A 25,359-nucleotide genomic window follows, 5' to 3' on the forward strand; every position below is an offset into this window, starting at 1 on the left:
TATTACTTTTTTTGTGAATACAAATGTAACAAGGGAAAACAAACTATTAAACAATGAAACATGAACATAACTATATTCATTGTCCACAACAGGTATACTTTTGTTACAATATTCACATTTTATCTAGCAGTTTTTTTAAGTTTTAACCAAGCCAGTTGTTTATGTGTCACTCTTGAAGTTCTTGAGGTTATATTTAATTCTTTATTACATATAGTTTTGGCCAATGAGATAAACTCCACAAAAGATAGAATTTTTTTACTTTTACAATTTGAGGTAATGATTTTTTTTTTGCTATTGCAAGGAAGATATTTACATTTTGAGAGCACTTGCATGTTTATTTGGTGACACTTTGTGGGCCACTCTTAATAGCCTTGCTCTTGGTCAAACTACCATTTGTATTAATATTAATATTACACAGTAAAATTGGTCACCTTTTGTTAAAGGCCTTAAAGTAGCTGTTGAAGAGTGGCTGCTGGCAGTGGAAACTACCCTACAGTCTGGGCAGAAGGGGCATAGCGAGTGTGTGTGTGTGTGTGTGTGTGTGGTGTGTGTGTGTGTGTGTGTGTGTGTGTGTGTGTGTGTGTGTGTGTGTGTGTGTGTGTGTGTGTGTGTGTGTGTGTGTAAATCAAACCTCAAAGAGTGTGTGTGTGTTAGCTACTTGGGCAGGAACACAAAGCACTAGTTGGACGGAGAGGGTGCTGGAGGTCTTGGCTTGGTCACTCAGTTAGGATCTCAACTCTATAGCTCTGCTAGTGGGGAGTCTTATTTGGGGATCTGGAAGAGTTGGGAGACACCAGCCCCGGAATGACTGTGGTCTCTGTGTGTTCTTAAGGGAAACTGCACTTGATGCAGAGAACTGCATCTTGAAATACTGTGTGTGTACTTGTTATCTTCCCAGTGAATATCCCCAACTGTTGCCTGTGGTGAGGATTGAGGCTCCTTGATTACTGTTCCTGTGGAGGGTCACCACAAATAATATCACACACTTGGAGCCAGCCTAAAACAGAAATTGTCAGATCCCCTACAGAGGATATTCAATATCAGCGTAAGACAGGCTTTGTGTAATGGAGGACAGCAACTGTCATTCACTTGCACAAGACTAGGGTGTCAGTGGACCTAGGTAATTATAGACGCATAAGCATGACCAGCCTCATCTGCAAAGTTATAGAAAGGATCATTATAGAATTAATAAATAAGAACATTGGTAACCTTCAAACTTTATACCCAAGCCAGTTCAGGTTCATCAAAGGCAGATCCTGTCAGGTTAATCTGGTGAATTTGTTAGAGAAGGTAATTGAGGCAATGGGGAGGCAAAATCAGTACATACCATATATGTAGACCACACAAAGATGTTAAACTCTCCCACCTAAATGTAAATCCTGTATAACTCATTTGATAGCTAACTGGCTGGCAAACAGAAGCATTGAAATTAGGGTGGGTGGCTCAAAAATACACATCGCTAGTGATGTACCCAGCGTTCAGTCCTTGGGCCACTTCTGTTTGGCATTTAGGGTACAGGACAAGTCATGTCGCAGGGTGATGAGCAGGCAGCCTGCTTTGTTGTCTAGCCTTATAGAAGCAATGCTCTTAACCTTACATAGTTAAGGACTTGTTCTAGGGAGATTTGGGGAGTGTAGATGTGGGTATGAGAACTGGGAATATTGGAGAGGAGAGGAGAGGGGGGGTGAAGTCTGAGCAAGCTTTATGTACAAGCAGATTAGTAATATCCTCTGGGTGTATGTATGCTATATCATATACTGTCAGCTTTCTACAGTCCTGGGCATTGTTGCTCAGATTTCTATAATAGTTAAAAAAGGCTTTTTGGTTATCCTTAAACTAGGTGGCAATTTTTATCTTTTATATGGCTTTGGGTGATTCAACTAGGGTTCAGAGTTTGTTGTTTTTTATGAGGCAAGATTATTTGGCCTATTGACAGTTAAATTTATTTATTTTTGTTTATTGTAGAGCCTGTTTATATTAGGGTTCCACTACGGGTGTTATTTTTTGAATTTGGTATTGTATTTATTTCTGAGGGGAGCAGATGTGTCCATACCTCTGTTTACATGTGCATAGAATTTGGCAGTAAAGGATTCTGTATAAGTGTGTCATCAAAATAAAAAGGGCTTTCAAATTTAGACATGTCATCCCTCAGTTTTAGCAGATTAGCCCTCATGTAATGTCTCAGTATTGAGGTATTGGAAGTTGCTTAAGGCTTTAGTCTTATAATGACAGTGATTGATATGTGGTCTGATTTGGGAGGAAGTTAAAGCTGGTGAGGAAAAAAGCTGCCCCATATTGGTAAGGAGGAAATCTAGGATTTTTTCACCCCCTGCTTGAGGTGCAGACTTCTGGTCCAGAGATTTTGCATTGATGAAGTCCATTTGATGGAGGGATAGTTGGCATCTCCTAGCAGAATGTTTTTGGCTTGATATATTTGGATACCATGCCAGCTAGGTAGGAGGTCTGGACAGAGCAGGGCATAGGCAGTCTTAGTTAGCTATGATATGGGCGTTTATTAAGAGTAACTTAGACATGAAAAACTTCCAAGTCAATATGTTGTCTGACACGTTTGGAGATAAAATGTTTTTATTTTAGAATACAGAGACAGAGACACCACTGACTGCCTTTAGTGCCTTTGTTTGAGGTGGAAGGCTTGAGTATGTGCTAGATATTGAAACCCTGCACTGATGGAGTACTTTCATTGGTCTTGAGCCATGTGATGGAGTGATTTGACTGGTCTTGAGCCAGGTGATGGAGTGATTTGACTGGTTTTGAGCCAGGTGATGGAGTGATTTGACTGGTCTTGAGCCAGGTGATGGAGTAATTTGACTGGTCTTGAGCCAGATCTCTATCATGATGCACATATTGATGTTTTCCAGGGTAAGGAGTGCTTGGAGACAGTGGAGATTTGTGCTAAGGCTTCAAGCGTTGACCAGCTGCATCTTAATGTTATCTGAATTCTTATTTATTATATTGGTAGCTTTACAAGACTTATTGCCTACAACAGGCACTATAGGGGTAGGCAAGGATTTTGCCAATATATGAAAGCCTTGGTGGGAGAGGTGTAGGCCATCCATTTCATAACAGTTAGGACTGTCTACCATCTCTTGCCAGGCTGATATATACTGTGCCCCCTTTAAATGAGGGCAAAAACTAAGCCAGTTGTGGAAAACAATATTTTGTTTGTATTGTGGAATCATTCTTGGTGATGGTAGAGTGATGTCTAAGGCTATAGGTTCATACCACCCTCAGACATATTCCAAGAGCCTCATCTTCTCTGTCAACATATCTTCTAGGAAAGTACATCTCAAGTCATTCATACCAATGTGTTCTATGACTGTCTCATGTGTGTACGTACGCACAAGGACTTGAGAGCTTGCATAATGTGACCAGTCCTGGTGCTTGATAAGTGTCTGACCATGACATTCACCTTGCAAAGCCTGGTGAGTGGTGCATTGGTCTTTCTTACAATGTAGTCACCTATGACAAGGATACCTACCATTTTACAGCATACACATCTGCTATGATCGTTTATTTCCCTATCCTGTTTCTTATGGCATTTTTTGAGTAGTTACAGATATGACAAAGCTAAACTGACATGTTTTGTTTGAATTGGTCTGTCAGACCAGCACATCTGAATGTAACATAATGTATCATCAGATCTAGTGTTTTAAATTCAGATTACTGTTTTCCAGAATGAAGCTCAGATTTTGGAGCAGCATATTACATCAGAGTTTTCCAAGCTGTGCCAATTTCTCCAGGACAAGGAGCAGCAACTGAAACAACAGCTCAAGGAGGAAAAAGAAGGAATTCTGGGAAAGATAGAGGAAAACTTGAGGAAAATTGAAGAGATGAAGGAAGAAGTTCAGAAGAAGATCTATGGAATTCAGTCAAAACTGGAACAGAAGGATTCTTTGCATTTTCTCACAGTAAGAAATATTTGCAGACATGTTGCTATTTTTGTTTTGTTCAGGTAAATTTTTACTATCTACTTGTCTGGAACAGTTTGTTTAGCCTATGAATCTGACTGACCATATCATCAATCTGATTTGTCTTGTCTGTTCTTACTAGACATGTTACTATCTAATACATAACCGTTAATTTTAAATTACTAGCACTGAAAAACAATTAGATCTGTATTGCTATAGTGTGCATAGTCACAAATCACACTTACCAACTTTGTTTTTTATCTAGTAGCATTGCCAAACTGCATTTTCTGTTAGTTTCATTTGTAAGAGGGGCTGGTGTCCCCTTAACCTCAGTTCCAAAGATGACCTGGAATGGGTATACTTGCATCTCTTCACTTGAGTTGATTTTACAGTGTGCATTACAGATGGCACAGTGGTGCTGTGGTAGCGTTGTCACTTCACAGTAAGACGTTGTCCAGTTCGATTCTCAGCTAGAGCGTCTTCTGTGTAGAGACATGCATGAATGGGCGTACCTTCGTTGAAGGTTGTGTGTCAGAGCTGGCAACTCGGCACGTAAAAATCTACTGCCAATCATTAGCGGACCGGAGTTCCGCTGTGGCAACCCCTAACTGGGAAAAGCCGAAAGACACAAGACACAACATTACAGATGGCACAGTTCTGTATAAATTGACCTATATGAGTTGACATATATGAACAAAATATCATCTCTTGGTCTTTCTTTGAACAGCTATCATTTTAGGGCATAATTATTCCATCATCTCAAACATTTGTTTTCCTAGTTGATGAGGACTTTTATTTAACTTGATTTGGATATTATAGCTTGACCACAAATTAATTTATTCTAAAATAGAAAACTTAGATTGTATTTTTTCCTTACTGTTGACTTTTGCTCAGCCTTTTCTTCATAATAGTTGCATTTCTGAATCATCATCAGTGTATGCCTGAAATGCATTTATTTATTTATTTGACATTTGTTGACCAGGATAGTCCAACTGAGCTTTTTTTATTGGAGGCCCGGGGAGAAAAGCTCCACATTACAACGATTAATAAAAAATTATATAACAGAATATAGAAATTAAAAACATATTATATAACAAGTATTAGCAATTTCAAAATACAGAAACAATTCAGCAACTGGTATAACAGCTACATGAAAGGAAACACCAGTCAAATTACAATTTAATACAGCAAGTATAGATGCTAAATATTAGGAACATTTTAATTTTTCTTTTGTTATCAGTGACTGCACTATTACACAAAGAAGGTCTTCTTCTACTTCTAACAATTCTTTCTGCATTCCTGATAAATATGATCTACATTTTATATCTGCTGTTTATACTTCCTTGTCTAGTCTGTATTTCAAATGCAGATCATATTTCTATAGGTTAAGTAACCACATATAATCTTAGAAGTGCCTTTTATGAATGTGTTCTGAATATGTCAAGTAAAGTCTGTTTTCTATTTCCATTGAACTTTTTTTTTAAAAATAGACATATACAAGGTATTTCCTACATCCATACATCCATACACTATTTCTAAAAGTTCATCTTCTAGATTAGCTTATATGCTTTGTGTCTTTGTAAATATGATTGACCCATAAGTAACTGATCTATCCTCCTGCGGGACCATAGTTACTATTCTGATGGCATCAACTCAAAATACAACTGGCTTTTCTCATTTAATGCAAATTTTTAGAACATCTAAAGCTAGTTTCAAAACTCCTTTTCTGTTCACAGCTCCATTTCAGGGCTCCCTCTCGCTCTTCCTGGGTTCTTAGAAGCAAACCTATCCAAGACAGATTAAGTACAAGCATTGTACGCTACTGCATCATTCCTAGAAACTTCTGCAATGCCTGTTTACCTTCTTTACTTAATATATGATTATTTATTCAGATTTTTTTCCATGATAAAGTTTCATACCCTCTAATTTTAGAATATTACTAAAGGATTTCAGAATTTCATTCTGATTTTAAATGTATTATTTAACTTGAAATTATGCTGTCTTAATTTATTCAGCAAATGTATCAGTCATGGATATAAATAAAACAAAAAAAAAAAAAAAAAAAACATTCCACAAACTCAGTCTATCTACAGTGGTATGCGGCACATAAACAGTTACAGTGGAGTGAACAAACAAAAAACATTAATTTTAAAAATAAAGGTAATTAATAGATTTGTGGTGTACAGCTGAAATTTGGAACATATGTAGAATACATACATAGTACACAGGTACAGTACATACACTGTAGATTAGCCAGTGTTAGTGAGTAAGACTGAAAACTATTATCAAGTACTCTAGATTTAGTATGTATAAGTTATCCACTTTCACTAGCCTGGGCAGCAATCATGGCACTTCCAACTTTGCTTGAGATGTTGCCTGATGAGGTCTTTAAAGGAGGCTTTGGACGATGTGTTTTGAATGCTAGTGGGGACAGAGTTCCATTTTCTAGCCACTGAACTACTATATAGTGCATCTCCAAAGCTATTGTAGCTGTTGGTGACTTCTAGTAGTAGTTTGCTTGATGATCTAAGAGGCCTTTTGGCTAAGTGATGTTGTACTAGGTTTTTGAGGGCAGGACACTTATTGGGGAGGTAACAGATAGAATGACAGAGGCAGAGCTGATTGTAGCTTAGGAGGTTGGGCTCCTGTTAATAATAATAATAATAATAATAGCAATAGCAATAATATTAATAATAATAATAATAGCAATAATAATAATAATAGCAATAGCAATAATAATAATAATAATAATAGCAATGATAATAATAATAATAATAATAATAATAATAATAATAATAATAATAGCAATAATAATAATAATAATAATAATAATAATAATAATAATAATAATAGCAATAATAATAATAATAATAATATAATAATAATAATAATAATAATAATAATAATAATAATAATAATAATAATAATAATAATAATAATAATAATATAATAATAATAATAATAATAATAATAATAATAATAATAATAATAATAATAATAATAATAATAATAATAATAATAATAATAATAATAATAATAATAATAATAATAATAATAATAATAATAATAATAATAATAATAATAATAGCAATAATAATAATAATAATAATAATAATAATAATAATAATAATAATAATAGCAATAGCAATAATAATAATAATAATAATAGCAATAATAATAATAATAATAATAATAATAATAATAATAATAATAGCAATAATAATAATAATAATAATAATAATAATAATAATAATAATAATAATAATAATAATAATAGCAATGATAATAATAATCATAATAATTTTCTCTTGGGTTATTTTTTTTACCTTTCTTTTGACATTTTTAATTTTTCTCATTACACTAATATCCTCCTTTACTATTTTTACCCAAATATACATACACCTTTTCCCTAGTAAATACTGTCACTGCCTATAGAGTAATGCCTTTATTTTTTCGCTATATAGCTTTCTTCATGTGATAGTAATAACGTTTTATATACCTCACTTTCTCTTCCTTTTTTACATCATCCTGCCACTGGGAAACAAATGATACTTCTTTTTAAATGTAACACACCGTCCTTCATGGTCATATGATCTTTTCATTAGTGCAGTAGTTCCCTGGCTCCAGTTTCATCCCATAATTTCACATTTATTCGTTTTATTCCCTTTCCCAGTTTTAATATGCTCCCGGCTTCCATTATCTCCATCCGTATTGCTAAATGGTCTGAAAACCTGCCACAGTGTTATCACCATCTGCTACCCCAACCCTTCTGATACAAACATTATTCAATTGCCCCTTCTATAAGACCAGTGACTTTTGTTCCACACAGCGTATGTACTGCATTTTATCAGTTGTTGTATGTTTTTACATCTTTCCCTTACTTTTTTATTTTTCCCTTAAATCACAATTAAACTCTCCTGCAATTACAATTTTCACCTTAATCGCCACATAGTCCAATATTTGATGAAACACATTCTCTCTCTTTCCTTGCTACTTATATATGCATATAATGCTATAATTTTATAAACATGTTCTCTCCCTCTCACATCCACAAGTTTACCTCCCCATCTTCACCAATGTTGCAACTAGTATTTTTACAGTTTTTTACACAACACAGCCACTCCAAAACAATGTTCACTACCTAGGTCCCATATTATATTTGTAACCCACAATTTTGCTGTTTGCAGTCTTTCTTCCCTTGTTAGAAATTGTTCATCCTGTAACAGGATAACATCCACATCCCATTTAACACACCATTCCAGAATCCCTATCCTTCTCAAAGTGCTCCTTCCCACAGTATTATTAATATTGTTCCCATTTACTGAAAATGTGTTGGATTTACTGAAATTGTTTTTGTCTCTTTTTAAGTTTAAGGGAAATATATTTAAATGTTCATTTTCTTATTTTTACTTTCCCCAAATGAATATTTCTTTCTTGGGTTTATGTACAAACAACCCTTGATCCTCAGAATAGGATTTTTTACTGGCTAAATTTTCAACAAATTATAACTATCAGTCCCTTCTGCTGACCCCTCTTCCTAAATCTACTGTCTCTTCTCATTTTTCTTCTCTTTATTTTTGTTTCTTCTACAACTTCTTCTTCACCTAGTTCACTCTCTCCTCAGCCTTTGCTGTCCTTCCTTGTGTATGTTTTTTTTTTCACTTTCCCCTTCTATTTTATTATTTACTGTTTGCTCTTGACAATCCATCCAAAATTGTCCATTTTTTACACAACCTGCATTCAGTCACACAATTTGTTGCTGTATGTCCTTTCACTCCACACTGGTTACATTGTCTCAAACATTAATTAAATGAGAACCCCCCCCCCCAAAAAAAAAAACATTATTTAGGCTGACCAGCATATTTTAATCTCTGTCTATGACCACCCACAAAAGTATCATTTTGCAAGTGTTTTGCCATGCTGTTTTCACATTTCAAACAGCTTCCAACCTCCCTTCATTCCTTACAATGGCTTGCAAGGGCAGTTAGCCTAGTACTAACCTATGAACCTATAAGTTTCTGTCATCTCTAGCTTTTACAGTATTATCAATAGTTTCACACAGATCCTGCATACATCTTTTAACCTTGTATTCTTCAGTTTATCAGTTCTAAACTGAGAAGTAGCATCTTTTAACACTTAATTTACTACCAGAAAAACAAATGATTGTTCCATGGATAACTATCTTTCTTTTAGTTACACAGTTCTAGAAAATTCATAATCACTCCATCAGTTTCAGATGTTAAGTCACAAAAAATATCTGTCCCAATATGTATAAAATACCAATTTTCTAGATATTTAAAACACAGAATAGTTAACAAACTATGCCGTATATAATACCTGTCTATTACAGTGTCATTTTTGGCCTTATTCTCATAGTTGGTCTGTTCTTGTTTTTTTAAACAATTTTACTTACAGCTTGTTTCTACTCACTTTTTTTTCTTGCTTTGACTGCTGAATATGTTTTAATTACTGCATTATCTGCTGCAACAAAACCAGGCAACCTCTCAGCTTGTTGCTGCTTTCTCATTTTACTGTCTGTCACTGTCGCATAAGTTTTAACTGCTGCATTCTCTGATGTCACATCACCTGGTTCCCTTTCTATATTACCATCCTCAGCACTTACGAAAACAGTATCTGGCATCTCACCCCATGAGACAGCAAAACTGTCCCCTGGATGATCTTATCTTGTGATCTTTTAACCCTTTGCCGTTATAAAACCTCTTTCTTATATTTTTCTTTGAAACTTACCCACCATCTTGTCCAGTCCTTGTATAGCATTCTCGTATCTATATGATCAATCCATAATTGTATAATCCTTCTCCTTGCCTGTTGATTTAATTTTGTTTCATTTATTCTTTTGATACCTCTACCTATTGTTCATTGTAACTCTATCCAAATTGGCACGTGATCTGAAAACCATTATTTTTATCCCTTTATATATCACTTTTAAGTTCTCTGAAATCATAAAATAATCTCTTTCTGTTCTTAAATTGCCTCTTTTATATGTCCAGTCTTTATTATCTAGTAAATACAACTTTCATCTTTTTGAAATCTCAGAAATGACCTTCACATCTGCTCCTTTTCTTGAATCACAATTAAAATGTCCCACCAATATTATTTGCATGTTAATGCCATCATAATTCTCCATATCTCCCTTTGTTTTTGTAAAACATAAAATAAACATATATTGCAATCATTCTATATACTTGGTTCTTCCATCTTCTAGTATTGTTATTCTTCTGACTATTACTAATGTATAATCCAAAATTTCTACTGATTTTCTACTTAAAATTATTATACCTGAACACTTATCTTCATCTATATTCCATGTAACTTTACCTTCCCATAATTTATTCAAATTTCTCTTTTCTTCCTCTGCTAGAATTTTCATATCTAATAATATTATAATATCATTACCAAGTGGCTCACATCATTCCAGTACACCTAACATTCTTTTAAAACTCTTCATACTTTTCACATTTATAGCTAAGATTTTCACATTTTCTCAAACTGTTTATTATTCTCATACTTTTCCTTTTTATTCTCTCCCAAATCTATATTTTTTAAATTTATGTTTTATATCCTTAACTTTTTTAATAGAATTTCATTTACTCTTAATCATCACCCACTTTGCATTCCCTCTTTACTTGAATTACTAACCTCATCTTCCTTTCCTTTAACTTGCTTTTGGTGTCCCTCATTCATACTTAATTCTTTTACTTTTACTGTCACCCTTAGGCTTTCAAATAATGGCCAAGGCTCTGGCCACCCCCATAGTGCCTTTTTTAGGCAAGGCTCAAAAGACAAACCAACCACTGTAAATAGCACAAGCAACACAAAACTGAGGGTAATGCTGCTCAATGCCAGAAGTCTAAACCTCAAAATGCACGCACTTGAGGCACTCCTCAGTATGGAGAAAATCGATATATGTGCAGTAACAGAAACCAGGTTTAAGGCTCCAGAGAGCATTCCAGCACTACCAGGCTACAACTCATACCATACATTTTGGCCACAAAACCGGGACCAAAATACAAAAGGCAGGGGAGTATCCATATTCATCAAGGATACCCACACCTCCAGGTCAGTTGCACAGCACAATGCTTCAGAGATCATCCACATGCAACTAACAATGGGAAAAACTGCTATTCAAATTATAGCTTGCTACAGATCACCCACCATGTTCCAGGACCCACATTCCGTGTTCCTGGAAACACTGGGAAACATAAAGGACCTACCAAACACCCTGATATTGGGTGATTTCAATTACCCAAACATGAACTGGGAGAACTACTCAAGTACAAACTCCCTTGCCCAACATTTCCTAGAATTTATAAACTCAAATGCCCTGGATCAACTGGTCAACACCCCCATCAGAGGTGACAACATATTGGACCTGGTCATCACCAACATGGGCGACCGGTGTTCCACACCGGACGTCAACCCCCTTGCTTATTAGATCTGACCATAAACTAATCACTCTGAATATCCACATTCCACCACCACCCCTGGTCAAAGAAACCACCGTGAAGAACTTTTCAAAAGCAAACTTTACGTTACTTAAGACTGAGATGGGAAGTTTCAAAGCCCCCATGCTAAAGGATAACGCTGTCCAAGCTGCAAAATCCTTTACAAATGCACTTTAAGGGCACCTACAAGAATGCATGGATCATGCTATCCCAAACAAAACCAAGACTCACTCCTCCAAGAAAAGGAAACCAGTCCGGTGGATCCCTGCCATAAACAAGCTATACAATAGAAGGAGGAAACTAGTACAGAAAAGAGTAAAATCCCAAGAAGGGAAGACATCCCTGATCAGTATCAGCAAGAAACTACGTTCCCTCATAAAATCATCCAAGGCTGGCTTTGAAAGAAAAATTGCCATGGACTTCAAAGATAACCACAAGGCATACTTTAGCTATGTCAAGAATCTAAGTGGCAATTCTCAGATCTGCTCGGAGTTAGTGCAGAATGGCAGAAAATACACTGAACCGACCGATATAGCCAACATCCTGGCAGACAGGTTCAGTGCAAATTTCACCCCCTCCCACCCCCAAAAGGGCCCATAACTATACCAGAAGAATGTAGTGCCTCTGAAATCACAGACACTCAGGTTAAAACAGCCCTCTCCAAAGCCAAAAACATAGCATCAATGGGACCAGATGGTGTCTTGGGCTGCTTCCTACATGAGCTCAAAGATGAACTAACCCCTCACCTAAACACACTGTTTAAACTCAGTTTCTCCACAGGCTATGTGTCCACAGAGTGGTGCACAGCAACGGTTATTCCACTCCACAAAGGTGGAGCCACAACAAACCCCGGGAACTATCACCCTATAAGCCTGACTATCTTGGTCTGCAAAGCTATGGAGTGCATCATCATTGATCTCATTAACAGAGACATTGGGAACCTCCAAACACTGGACCCTACCCAGTTCGGCTTTGTTAAGGGCAGATCATGCCTCCTAAACCTGGTGGACTTCTTTGAGACAGTCACCAATGCTATAGATGAGAGAAAGGTGGTACACATGGCCTACCTTGACCCTGCAAAGGCAATTGACACCATTCCCCACTCAGGTATTATAGACAAGCTCACCAGCCTGAACATAAACCCCTATATCACAAGATGGGTTGCCAACTGGCTCATGGACAGAACCCACATGGTAAGAGTTGTGGGAGCTAGGTCTGACTCTAAACTGGTTACAAGTGGTGTTCCCTAGGGCTCAATCCTATGACCCCTTCTGTTTGGCATATACTTCTCAGAGGTACAGGAAGCACAGGAGGACTATGGCTGACCAAGTTTGCAGTTGACTGCAAACTTGGGGCTATAATTGACTCTCCGGCTGACACAGACATCCTCCAAAAGGGTCTCACTGAGACAGATACCTGGTGTCAAAACCATGGCCTCAAGCTAAATGCCAAAAAAGTGCATAGTCATCCCCTTTTGAAAAAACAAAGTACCCACAAACTACCACATAGGTGGTAGCCCCCTAAATACGGAAGACGTAATAAAGGATCTGGTGACCCAATTAGATAGTAACCTCTCCATTGATAATCACAATGTCAAAGTGGTTAGAAAATCCTTCTATGTGGCCCACCTAATCACAAATTAGTTTGCATCCAGGTTGAAAGAGGTCATTGGGCCCCTCTATGCATCACTCATCAGACCCATCATAGAGCACAATGCCTCATTTGGGATGTACCTTACAAGACACTTGCAACAACTGGAAAGACCACAGAAGTACCTCACCAAGAGGATCACTGGCCTCAAGCAGATGCCCTATGCAACTCCACTGAAGAAACTCCAGCTGTACTCGGTTGCATACTGACTACTCAGAGGTGATCTCTGCCTGACATGCAAGGCCATGTCCAACCCAGAATTGATGGACATGCTCCATCCCATATCCCCTTAAGCCACACACTCCAGGGAATCTAAACCTCACCACAACAATAAATAGGATGTGCTGGAGGGATAGATTCCTGTCCCAGAGACTTCCCATGCTCTGGAACAAGATTCCAATCTACATTAGGCAGAGCTCCTTGCTAACCCTCTTCAAGAGAAACCTTGACGAGTGGATGGGGAAACAGAAAGTTTACCCCAGGGATCACTTCAATGGCTCTGCTGGACAGAGGCACAGGGAACTAATCTAAGGGGGTGGCGAAAGCCAATACATTCTGGCTAGGCTTATAAATGCCTTCGGGCAGATAGTCTAGTACCTACCTATGAACCTATGAACCTATTTTCCTTTTTGACTTGCCCAATTTCTGTATTGTGCTCTGTAATGTTATCTTTTACTTGATCTTTTATCCCTTCACCTATTTCCTTTCCATTTGCTCACAGTCCATCTATGAATGACCCATTTGCTGACATTTTATACATTTCTGTTCATATCTTTTTGCTTCATGGGCTGTTTTTCCACGAATACAACACTTCCCTTTATCACAATTCCTAACCAAATGATCATTCTTACCACAAAAAAAAGACTTTGGTTGACCTCAATATTTCACAAACCCAAACCCCCTATTTCTGTCTATATTAACTATACTTGCTACATGTATTACATTTTTCATTTTTGGTCTACAAAACAACACAACATTCCCAACCCCTAGTCCATAAACCTCTGCTGTCATAAATATTTGTAAAGTCCAAAACATCTTTGCATACAGTTTTTAAATAGTCTCTCAAATTATCGTTTGTTACTTTTGCTTCTTCACTATGAAATTGCACAAATATTTTCTTTTTCCACTCTCTAGTAAATGCTTGTACAACATATAAATTCCAGGGTTTATCATCTTTTTTATTTTTATATTGTTCTAGAAATGTCACCATACACTGCCCAGTTTCAAAAAAATATCATAAAAAGACTCTTTATTAATATGAATAAACACTCTTACCTCTCTGGGAATAATAATGTATTTTGACAAAAAAAAAAACAGAAAGCAAAAACCACTTTTTAAAAAGAATAAAAGTGTCAGCGGCAGGAATTAACACAACACTAGTTTGATACTACAAGGTGAAATAAGCACTTTCGTTCAATCATTGACCAGACTTCATTAGACACTTGCAATAAAAAATTCCAACAATATGTAACCCACTTCTAAGTGACATGATCACTGGGAAACCACACCTCCTCAACATTAATCAGCTAGTTAAATACACATTTGCCCTTAAAAAAGCTAACAATAATGTTGTTGTTGTTAGTCTTTCGGCTTTTTCCCGGTAACAATAATAAACAAAAAAAATATAAGGGATGTAAAAAAATAGAACATTTCTGTTTTACCAACAGGTTAAAATATTTAAGCTCTATTTTGTGCATGCTAAAACTGAAAAGTTTGGAAAGATAAATGTTCCAGCTTAAATATTTTAACCTGTTGGTAAAACACAGAAATGTTTTATTTTTTACATCCCTTATATTTTTTTTTTTTTTATTTTTGTTTATTAATGTTAGCTTTTTTTAAGGGTGAATGTGTATTTAACTAGCTGATTAATGTTAAGGAAGTGTGGTTTCCCAGGGATCATGTGACTTAAATGTGGGTTACATATTGTTGGAATTTTTTATTGCAGTTGTCTGATGAAGCTTGGTCAGTGATTGAACGAAAGCGCTTATTTTACCTTGTTTTACTAAACTACTGTTGTATTAATTCCTGCCGCTGCCGTTTTTATTCTTTTTAAACAATAATGTATTTCTTTTCTCTCAGGTTCCCTTTCCTTCACGCTACTTATTCTAACACGATACTTCCTTTTCATCTCTGTTTTCCTTTATTCCTGTTTTTTTAATTTCTTGTATGACTTATGCATATGACTTCTTCTTTTCTTTTGTCTTCCACTTTGTCTTCTTGTAACATCTCCATTATCTCACCCCATGACACAGCTTTTTCACTCTCCAGCTCACTTTGCTCAATTAAATCTTTTAAGTAGACATCTTGCAACCCTACCAACTTGAGAGTTGCAAAAATACACTCTTCTTGCAATTCTACCTTTTCCTCAAATAACTTTAATAAACCTCTCCATGTCCTGTGAAGGATCGACCTTCAGTTACAATTTCTTCTCTTTAGCCACCTTCTTGTCACTTATGCCTTTCACCTCATCCTTTATTCCATCCTCCGGCCAACAGCTCTCTCTTGCAAAGGCTTGACTGCCTTCTGCCTTCTTTCTTCAGTGCTTTCTGCAAGCTCAACAAATTTGTTGGATTCCCCATTCATCTCCATGCTGCTCCCTGCTTCCCTGAGCTGCCTTCACACTTGGACTATAAGCAGAAAGTGTCGCATGTAATTGCATCCCCATATGAAAAGAGTAGTGGAAGTGCCCTGATGCTCCGGCTCTTCTAGTAGTATAAATACCACCTCAGGTCTTCTCTGTAAAGATGCCACTAGCCTAGTAGAGCTACCTCAGTTACCAAAGGATAAATAGATAGAATTGGAGAACCCCAGACCTTTGTAACTAAAAGATGAGGCACAAGGAAAGCCTGCAGTTGGCCCCTGTTCTTAGTTTCATTAATCATCAAAGAAACAAATAACGTATGTAGAGATGTATACACAAAATGTCTCTGAAGGAAAATTTTCTCATACAACCACTCAGAATAACAATTTGGTTGTCAGAGGTACACAATCTACACCCACCACACATAGCACACCCCAAACATATACTTACTTATGCTGAGGCACATAACTGCAATCTCTCCAACCCCAAAGACCACCCAGACACTCCACCTGCAAAAACTATCATAAGCAAACCTGAAAGTACTCAACAATAACAACACCTAACACAGCATATACAGCCACACCCAGTGGTGCCTCACCCACCAAGCTCATAAGGCAAGCCAATACACTACCCAGTACTCTAGTGATAGGGACTCCATTGCACGATATATTGATGCCTCTCTAACCCAGCTGAACAAGAAGAAAATAATGTTCAGTTGCCTATCGAGGCCAGGATCCACCAACTTATATATGCATTCAAGTCACTGCATCTCATGTACCAGTATAATTCAGTCATAGTCCACATATGGCCTGACATTATGGAGCTCTCGGACTATTTATCACAGCCGGTATGTGTCTAGTACTAAGCAGCATGCTACATTCACATAGGACGATGCTATGATATGAACAGAAGGTGACTGACATTAATAATTGGCTTGGTTTTTAGTGTCATTCGAGGGAGATACAATATTTGTCAGCATATGGGAGGACATGGTTAATAAACCGCATTGCTTTGTCAAGGACAGTCTGCATCGGTCTCCTCTAGGTTTTGATTATTGGCTAAAATATTGTCCTCCCCCCAGAGCCTTTTTAGGGAATGTTAAATTGACAAACGTTCCAACTTAGCAAAATCTACCCAAGGAAAACTAAAGGTGTTACTTCTCAGTTGCAGGAGTCTAAGCAAGAAACTCCACTGCCTCCAATTTCTTCTGATCTTGGAGAATGCAGATATTTGTGCAGTTACTGAGACATGGTTTAAATCTGCAAAGAGTACCCTGGTGGTGCAAGGCTTCAGTACTGTCCACATATTTAGAGCATCAACTGCACAGATGGAGTCTAAAGGTGGACATGTCTTAATCTACAGCATTAAGAAGTTTACCTCTGGGTTGCTTAAACAGGAGGATGCGCTAAAGTACCATACTATACTCTAGAGAGCTATAGGCAACTTCTATATCCCATTAAACCCTTAGCTCACACTTAGACCTATTAGGATACTCACCATTAAATCAAATATCATACTCATGGAGGACTTTACTTATCCCTGTATAAACTGGAAATCTTACATCATCCCAGATTTGGAGGCACAGAGATTCCTGCACTTTGTAAATACAAACACCTTGGATCAGTTAATACATACATCTACTAGAGAACCATGTCCTCTTTGGTAAGATCAGACCACAAATCAGTCTCCTTCAAAATAAGAATCAGTTCTGTAAACACTAATCCAAGGCAAACTACCTTTTATTGAGTGATAACCTGTCAAAATTTCAAGCCCTCCAAACCCAGACAACACAACAGCCTATGCAGAATTATTCACAGAAAATCTTTTCAACCAATGACTGCATAAAAACTGCTTTCCCTATCAGAATGTAGCCCCAAACTAACTCAAAAATAAAACAAACCACCCTGATTGAATCCAAAATTAATCAGGTTGTACAACAAAAGAAAACAGTCATAACTAAAATAAGGAAGTTAACACCAAAAAAATTAAAAACTCTCTCATCAAACTGTATATACAACTACTAAGTAAGTCTAACAAAGCAGATTTTGAGGTAAAGATAACTTTTTAGGAGAAGGATAACCATAAGGTCTTCTTTACCTATGTCCAAAACCTCAAAGGCTCCACAGAACAGTAAGCTGAACTGTTGGTAAATGGAACCCTGTTCACAGGACTGGGAGATATAGCAAATCATCTGGTTAACAAATTCAGCTCCAACTTTACTCTCCTTTCACCCAGAGCTGCACTCCACCCCTAGAATTACAACCTAACATAAACCATTCAACTATTAGTAGGGAGAGTAGGTTTTAGATTCACTCTCTAAGGCCAAGAATACAGCTTTAATGGGCTCAGATAATATCCCGGGATACCTCCTATATATCCTGATTTATGACCTAACAGGGTCTCTGGTGTCACTATTCAACCATAGCCTCTGCACAGGCTTCATGCCATGTGAATGGTGGACTGCAGGGATCATCCATTTGTACAAGGGCAGAACATCAGTGGATCCTGGGAAATACAGACCCATTAATCTGATCTGTCTTATATGCAAAGTAATTGAAAGAATTATCATAGAAATGATTAACAATAACATAGAAAACTTTCAGAATCTAGACCCATCCCACTCTGGCTTTATCAAAGGCAGGTCATGCCTACTGAACCTGAAGGACTTCTTTGAGAAGGTCAGCGAGGCAATGGATGAGGGCAAAATGGTGCATACTGCCTTCCTTGAGCTAGCTAAGACCTCTGATGCAATACCCCACTCAAGCACTGTAAACAAACTCATGAAATTAGGCATAAACTTCTCTGTAACCCAATGGATAGCCAGCTGGCTCACAAATAGAACCCATGAGGTTAGGATTGGAGAGAATGCCTCCACAAAGATGCTGGTCACTAGTGCTGAGTCCGCTCATCTTTGGCATCTACTTTTCAGAAGTCAAGGCTAATGTCAAGGGCCTCTGGCGTACCAAGGTTGCAAATGTTTTCAAGCTAGAAGCAATCATAGAACCCCACCACTCCAAAGATATTAAAATCTTACAGGAAGGTCTAACACAGACAAATGACTGGTGCCACAGCCACAGCTTAAAACTCAAGTCTAAGAAATCCATAATAATACCTTTTGGGAAGCCAGCTACCCAGAGAAACTACATCATTGATAAAATGTCCCTAATAGTAGACACGGCTGTTAGGGATTTGGGGACTTGTGTAGATATTAATTCCTCAAGGGTCTACTATCCTATTTTACACCTTCATTAATGATCTTCATACAGTCATCCCCAAAGCTATCTGCATTCAATATGCAAATGATTCTACCTTAATCTGTTCTGCCACCTCCCCATTAGATCTGCAGATCTTAACACAAATACTTTCAATGTAGTAGAAAACTGGCTCACTGACAATTGAATACAGATAAAACAAAACTGCTGCTCTTCACCCCCACCTAGAAAGCTACACTCCCATCATTTAGCATAACATCTAATAATTGCACAATAATTTCCCCAGAATGTAATACAAAACTATTAGGTGTAACTGTTGACAATAACCTCAAGTTTGACACTCACATTGACAAAACCATTAAAACAGTCAACAAAAAGCTAGGATCTCTATATAGAATTAAGGCATTTTTAACCCCAGCTGCTGGGGCAGTTATTGCCTGAACACATTTACTTTCAACCCTTCTTTATGCCTCCCCAATCTATACAAACCTGAGTAAATCTGACCTCAATAAACTCAATAGCTACTATAACACCATAGCCAGATTTGCCACAGGTTTGGCATATAAAACTCACCACTGTATTAACATACGGTCTCTAGACTATCTAGAGTTTCCCCTCTCAAATCCAGTATAATCAATTAATAATAGCCCACAAAGTCCTCCATCAGCCCGAAAGCACACCCGTACTCAAAAATATAATTACCCCTTACAGTAACCTAAAAACACTCCACTCTTCTGACAAAATGCTGGCACAAACTGATAAATCTAAAAACGTAGCAGGTGAGTCATTATTCTGCAACTCTATTGGTAAAATCTGCAACTGGCTCCCTGCTGAACTTACAGGAATTCATTCTATAAACCAATTTAAAACATCTCTCAAAAAATACCTAAAAACTCACTGGCTGTGCCCCTGTACCAATCCTGACTAACCAGCTCACCACTCACTTTACTACCTGGTTATCTGGAGAATAGTTTCAAAACGTCCGATACATTGACTATCACTCACAAATGTATTGTTATACTGAATAGTATGCTACCTTACTCAGCCTTGTAGCACTAAAAAATGTCTATGTTCTAACAAGAAAATTAATATTGTAAAGTTTTTTAAGTATGCATGTATTCCTATAATTGTGTAACTGGTATCTATGTGTAACAGTATAAAAGTGCTACTGTTAACTCTACTGTAACTACCCACATGGGGAACTTTTCTCCCAGGGCCTCCGCTGAAAATGGACCTGTGTCCAGTTGGACTATCCCGGTTAACAAATGTAAAATAAATAAAATAAATAAATAAGTAAATACATAAATAAATAAATAGATAGATAGATAGATTGTGCTAATTTTAAAAGTAGGAAGGAAAAAAAATAGATAATATCCCAAGAGTTGCAGTGTGCACTAAGCATTTAGACGTGAAACAGGGGGTAATTTAAGCTTTAGATATATTAGTGGAGAGCCTCTCATTTTAGAAGAGTAAGACAGATTGGAAGGAGTTGGGCACTTTGTATTTTGACTCTATGGAATGCAGCGGGATGGCCAATAAAATTAAATACCTGAATAGGAGTGATTTCACAAAATTATAATGTTGTGCTTACTCACAATAGTCAATGAAAGAGGAGAGGTAGGCTTAGAGCCACACCTACTGTGAACTTTGATTTCAGTTATGTGAGCTTCTTTCTTAAGCTCATTTTTGCAAACCATTGCCACATGACTTTCTTTTTTTCATATCCATTTCTTCTACAACACAATTGCCTTTATTTGTCATTTTGCCTGGTTGCTTCATAGGTTCATAGGTAGGTACTAGGCTATCAGCCCCAGGGTCTATATAAGCCTAACCAAAAGGTACCCTGGCTTTCGCCACCCAAGAAAATTATTTTCCTGTGCTCCCGTCAAGCAGAGCCACAGAGGTGATCCTCGGGGTGAATTTCCAATTTCCCATCCAATCATGAAGATTTTTCTTGAATAGTGCTAATGAGGAGCTTTGTTTGATAGGTAGTTTCAGAGTATGGGAAGTCTCTGGGACAGGAATCTATCCCTCCAGCATGTTCTATTTATTGTGGTGACAACGTTTAGGTCCCTAGAAAGTGTAGCTCGGAGGGATTAGGATTTCTTTAAGTGGAATATGTCCAACACTATGGGTTTGACATAGCTTTGTATGTTAGGCAGAGATTGCCTCTGAGTAGGTGATATGCAATGGAATAAAGCTGGAGTTTTTTGAGAAGGTCTGCGTAGGGCATCTGTTTGAGGCCAGTAATCCTCTTTGTGAGGTATTTTTGAGGCCTTTCCAGTTGTTGTAGATGTCTTGTGAGGTACATACCAAAATGGCCGTTGTACTCTATAATGGGTCTAATGAGTGACGACTAGAGGGGAACAATGACCTCTTTTTTCCTGGATGAGAAACCTTTTGTGATGAGGTGTGCCACGTCGAAGGATTTCCTGACTACTGTGGCAATGCAATTATCAAAGGAGAGACTACTGTCCACCTGTGTCCCAAGGTCTCTTATCACACTTTCAGTGTTAAGTATACTACCGCCTATGTTGTAGTTCATGGGTACAGAGTTTTTACCAAAGGATATGACAATGCACTTTCTGGCATTGAGCTTGAGGCCATGGCCTTGGCGAGATCTAGATAGGCTGTGTGAACCACCTTACCCTCATCTACGGCTTTGGTGACTGCTTCAAAGAAATCAATTAGGTTTAGGAGACATGATCTGCCTTTTACAAACCCGAACTGGGTGGGGTCCAGAGTTTGGAGATTACCAGTGTCTTTGTTTATAAGTTCTATAATGATACGTTCCATGGCCTTGCAGACCAGGCTCATTAGGATAATAATCATATTTTATTTTATTTCTTACCCAATGATTTGTTCAGTTAATTAGTTTATCTGAGCATTAGTAACTTCAGTTGCATTGTACACATAAAGTGATCGATAATGTTGTCTATTTATGTTAACAACTCACCCCTTGTTCCATAACATCTTATTCCACTGATTATTCTTTTACTAAATGTCACGCATCTCACCAAATTAGCAACCATTGGCTCTACTCCACAGCCTAGTTATATATTCATATTGTCTCTGTCGAATCTTATCTTCTGGTAAAGAGCAAATGTTCTTTCCAAGATGATAATGATTACTGATTTTTCTTTTTTTTGCCATATAATGTTGTTTTCGTTTCTACACATTAAGAAAATAAAAGCATTAATATTGTTTCTTCACTAGCCACTAGGTTGAACCTGAAAATGGTGCACTTGGATAAGTGTTTCACTACATTAAAAAATGAAAATAAATTAAAATAATAAAATATTTTTTTCTCAGTTTCATAGTAATTATTTACTTCTTCCTGTATTTTTGCCATTTACTCTTGTAGACATCTTTAGATTTTGACCTACTCTGACCTATTTTTCTGTAGGTGATATTCACTGCTCTACTTGTTCTCCATCGATCTTCCCCCTAGAGGATGTGAACCCATTCCTGTCCTAGCAGTGGTGAATTCCAAGATCCACTAGGGTGAATGATATATGTAAGGGTTGTTATTTCGACAGACATTGGGAAGGTTGGGCCGTTGCTAGTATTACTGCTACTAAAACATTAAGTCCTAAACCTCATCCTTACAGGGACTCATATTGCCACCACCCTACAGACCCCTGTGGATTTGCTAATGAGGGCAATCACCAGGTAGCATTTTGGGGAGCTATGATCCCCAGGATGCTCACTGCAATGCCTCCCATCTTATAAGTGAGTGGCATATTGCATTCTACTCTTTCCCATCCTTACCTGTAAGTAGGCATCTCTGTACTTACCTGTCAGTGCTGTCAAGTGCCAGAGTCACTAATCAAACCGAGGTGGCCTGGCCCATAGTAAGGGCTAAGGGCGTTATCTCTATATGTCACCGATGCTGACTTATCATCAGCCATCCATCTTGCATGGTTAATATTTCTATTCCTTTTATTTTTATTGATAGTTTTTCTGTCCTGGTAGTCTTCCCTTCATATCCCATGTTCTCCTTTTGTGAAATGCCCGTTAATTTAAACTGTAAACAATACGTCCTTTCTATGCTAATGTTCTGTGGATATCCTCTACTGACATCAGAACTGATAAATCATGTTGTAAAGTTAAAATTACCACCCTATACCATTATCAACATACCCCACCTACTAAACAAATAAATCTTATTTTTCAACAATAAGCCATGCCAAAATATGTGGTGGGGTGCTTTTACTTGTAAGCACTACCCTCATGCATCCTCATGGTTTCTGATTTTATTGTTGTCTGCATATGTATAATATGATATTGTATGAGGAAGTTGGGAATGTCAGAGAAGTATGTAAGAGTGGTACAAGGTATGTACGAGGGTAGTGTGACAGTGGCGAGGTCTGCGGTGGGAGTGACAGATACATTTATGGTGGAGGTGGGATTACATAAAAGATCAGCTCTGAGCCCTTTCTTATTTGCAGTGGTGATGAACAGGTTGACAGATGAGATCAGACAGGAGGCCCCGTGGACTATGATGTTTGCAGATGACATTGTGATCTGCAGTGAGAGTAGGAACCAGGGAGAGGAGACCATGGAGAGGTGGAGATATGCTCTAGAGAGGAGAGGAATGAAGGTCAGCAGGACGAAGACAGAATATATGTGTGCAAATGAGAGGGAGGGCAGAGGAATGGTGAGGATGCAGGGAGTAGAGTTGGTGAAGGTGGATGAGTTTAAATACTTGGGATCAACAGTTCAGTGTAATGGCGAGTGTGTAAGAGAGGTGAAGAAGAGAGTACAGGCAGGGTGGAGTGGGTGGAGAAGAGTGTCAGGAGTATTTGTGACAGACGGGTACCAGTAAGAGTAGTGAAAGGGAAGGTCTACAAGAGGGTAGTGAGACCAGCTATGTTATATGGGTTGGAGACAGTGGCATTGACAAAAAGGCAGGAATCAGAGCTGGAAGTGGCAGACTTAAAGCTGTTAAGATTTGCACTGGGTGTGACAAGGATGGGCAGAATTCGGAATCAGTATATTAGAGGGTCAGCTCAGGTTGGACGGTTTGGAGACAAAGTCAGATAGGCGAGATTGTGTTGGTTTGGACATGTGCTGAGGAGGGATGCTGGGTATATTGGGAAAAGGATGCTAAGGATGAAGCTGCCAGGTAAGAGGAAAAGAGGAAGGCCTAAGATAAGGTGTATGGATGTGGTGAGAGAGGACATGCAGGTGGTTGGTGTGACCGAATAAGATGCACAGGACAGGAAGAAATGGAAACAGGTGATCCGCTGTTGCAACCCCTAACTGCAACAGCCGAAAGCGAAGAAGAACATGGCTTCTGATTTTCTACCTCATGAAGCCACCCGTAACTGGTTAGCTATTAAATTCACTATCTCTTACAATGGCAACTTACAACTGATGAAGGTGGGTCTATATCACTTTGTTGAATGGCAGATCATCAAACCTCCATTCATCGATCCCCTAATTATCGAACCTGTCAATCACCAAAAGGAATTTTCAGCAAAACATTTCCTAGGGTATATCAATGATAGGCCACTCTAGTGACCGTAAAGAAAATAATAACATTTAAGACCTACCCAGGAGGGGCTTCACCCTTCCACCTCCTCAATGTGGGGAGACAGCCTTCCACCCCCAACTTAATATACCAACTCCGAGATCACACTACAGTGGGGATAAGGACAAATTTCAGATGGTAGCCAACTGTTGGTCTGCCCTAGGAAAAAGTTTGCTGAAAACTCGTTTTGGTGATTAGCAGCTTTGATAATTAAGGGATCGACGAATGGCGGTTCGATGATCTTCCATTCAATAAAGTGATATAGACCCGATGAAGGTACCCCCAACTGGTTAGTTATTAAACTCACTATGACTAATCACGCAAGATAAAACTGATGAAGGTTCCCCCAACTGGTTAGTTATTAGACTTACTATCACTAGTTATAGAAGGTTATGACTGCAGGTTCCCCCAACCATTTAGTTATTAAACTCACTGTCACTAATTATTGAACGTTACAACTCTTGAAGACACCCCCAGCTGGTTAGTTATTAAATTCACTATCACTAATCATGGCAAGTTAAAACTTATGATGGCATCTGCAACTGATTAATTATTATTCTCACTATCCGTAATCATGGCAAATTACAACTCAAGACGACACCCACAAATTGTTAGTTATTAAATTCACTGTCACTGATCATAGCAAGTTACAACACACACTTCACTAACTGGTTAATTTTTACACTCACTCTCACTAATCATATAACCTTACTCACCAATCTAATTTACATTCCTTTGTTTTGTTTTTTAATCCATCAAAGTATACCGACTTTCTTAACGTGAAGATACTTAGTGTCCAACAGGGAATATAACTTTTATAGGTGACTTAAATGTAAATCTTCTGAAAATCAAGTTAACAATCCTATAAAGTACCAGAGCAGAGTCAGTCCATGGACTATAATCACCTTGTCAATATCCACATCCATAGGGTAGCTTCTTTCTCCAGGAGAACAAAACATGTCAGGACCAGGAAGGATTTACGGAT

General features: G+C 37.7%; 1 protein-coding gene across 1 annotated transcript in view; it reads left to right on the forward strand.

Annotated features, from left to right (window-relative positions):
• The window catches only part of LOC122798670 (zinc-binding protein A33-like), a 184,559-nt gene that overhangs the window by 77,112 nt on the left and 82,088 nt on the right, over positions 1 to 25,359 (forward strand). The window contains exon 2 of the mRNA XM_044067763.1: positions 3,696 to 3,929. Within this exon, the coding sequence (XP_043923698.1) occupies positions 3,696 to 3,929 (234 nt within the window). The remainder of the gene's footprint in view (positions 1 to 3,695; positions 3,930 to 25,359) is intronic.

The sequence above is a fragment of the Protopterus annectens genome, chromosome 3.part1 (genome assembly GCF_019279795.1).
Source record: "Protopterus annectens isolate FY-2018-M chromosome 3.part1, PAN1.0, whole genome shotgun sequence".
In the NCBI taxonomy this organism is placed as follows: Eukaryota; Metazoa; Chordata; order Ceratodontiformes; family Protopteridae; genus Protopterus; species Protopterus annectens.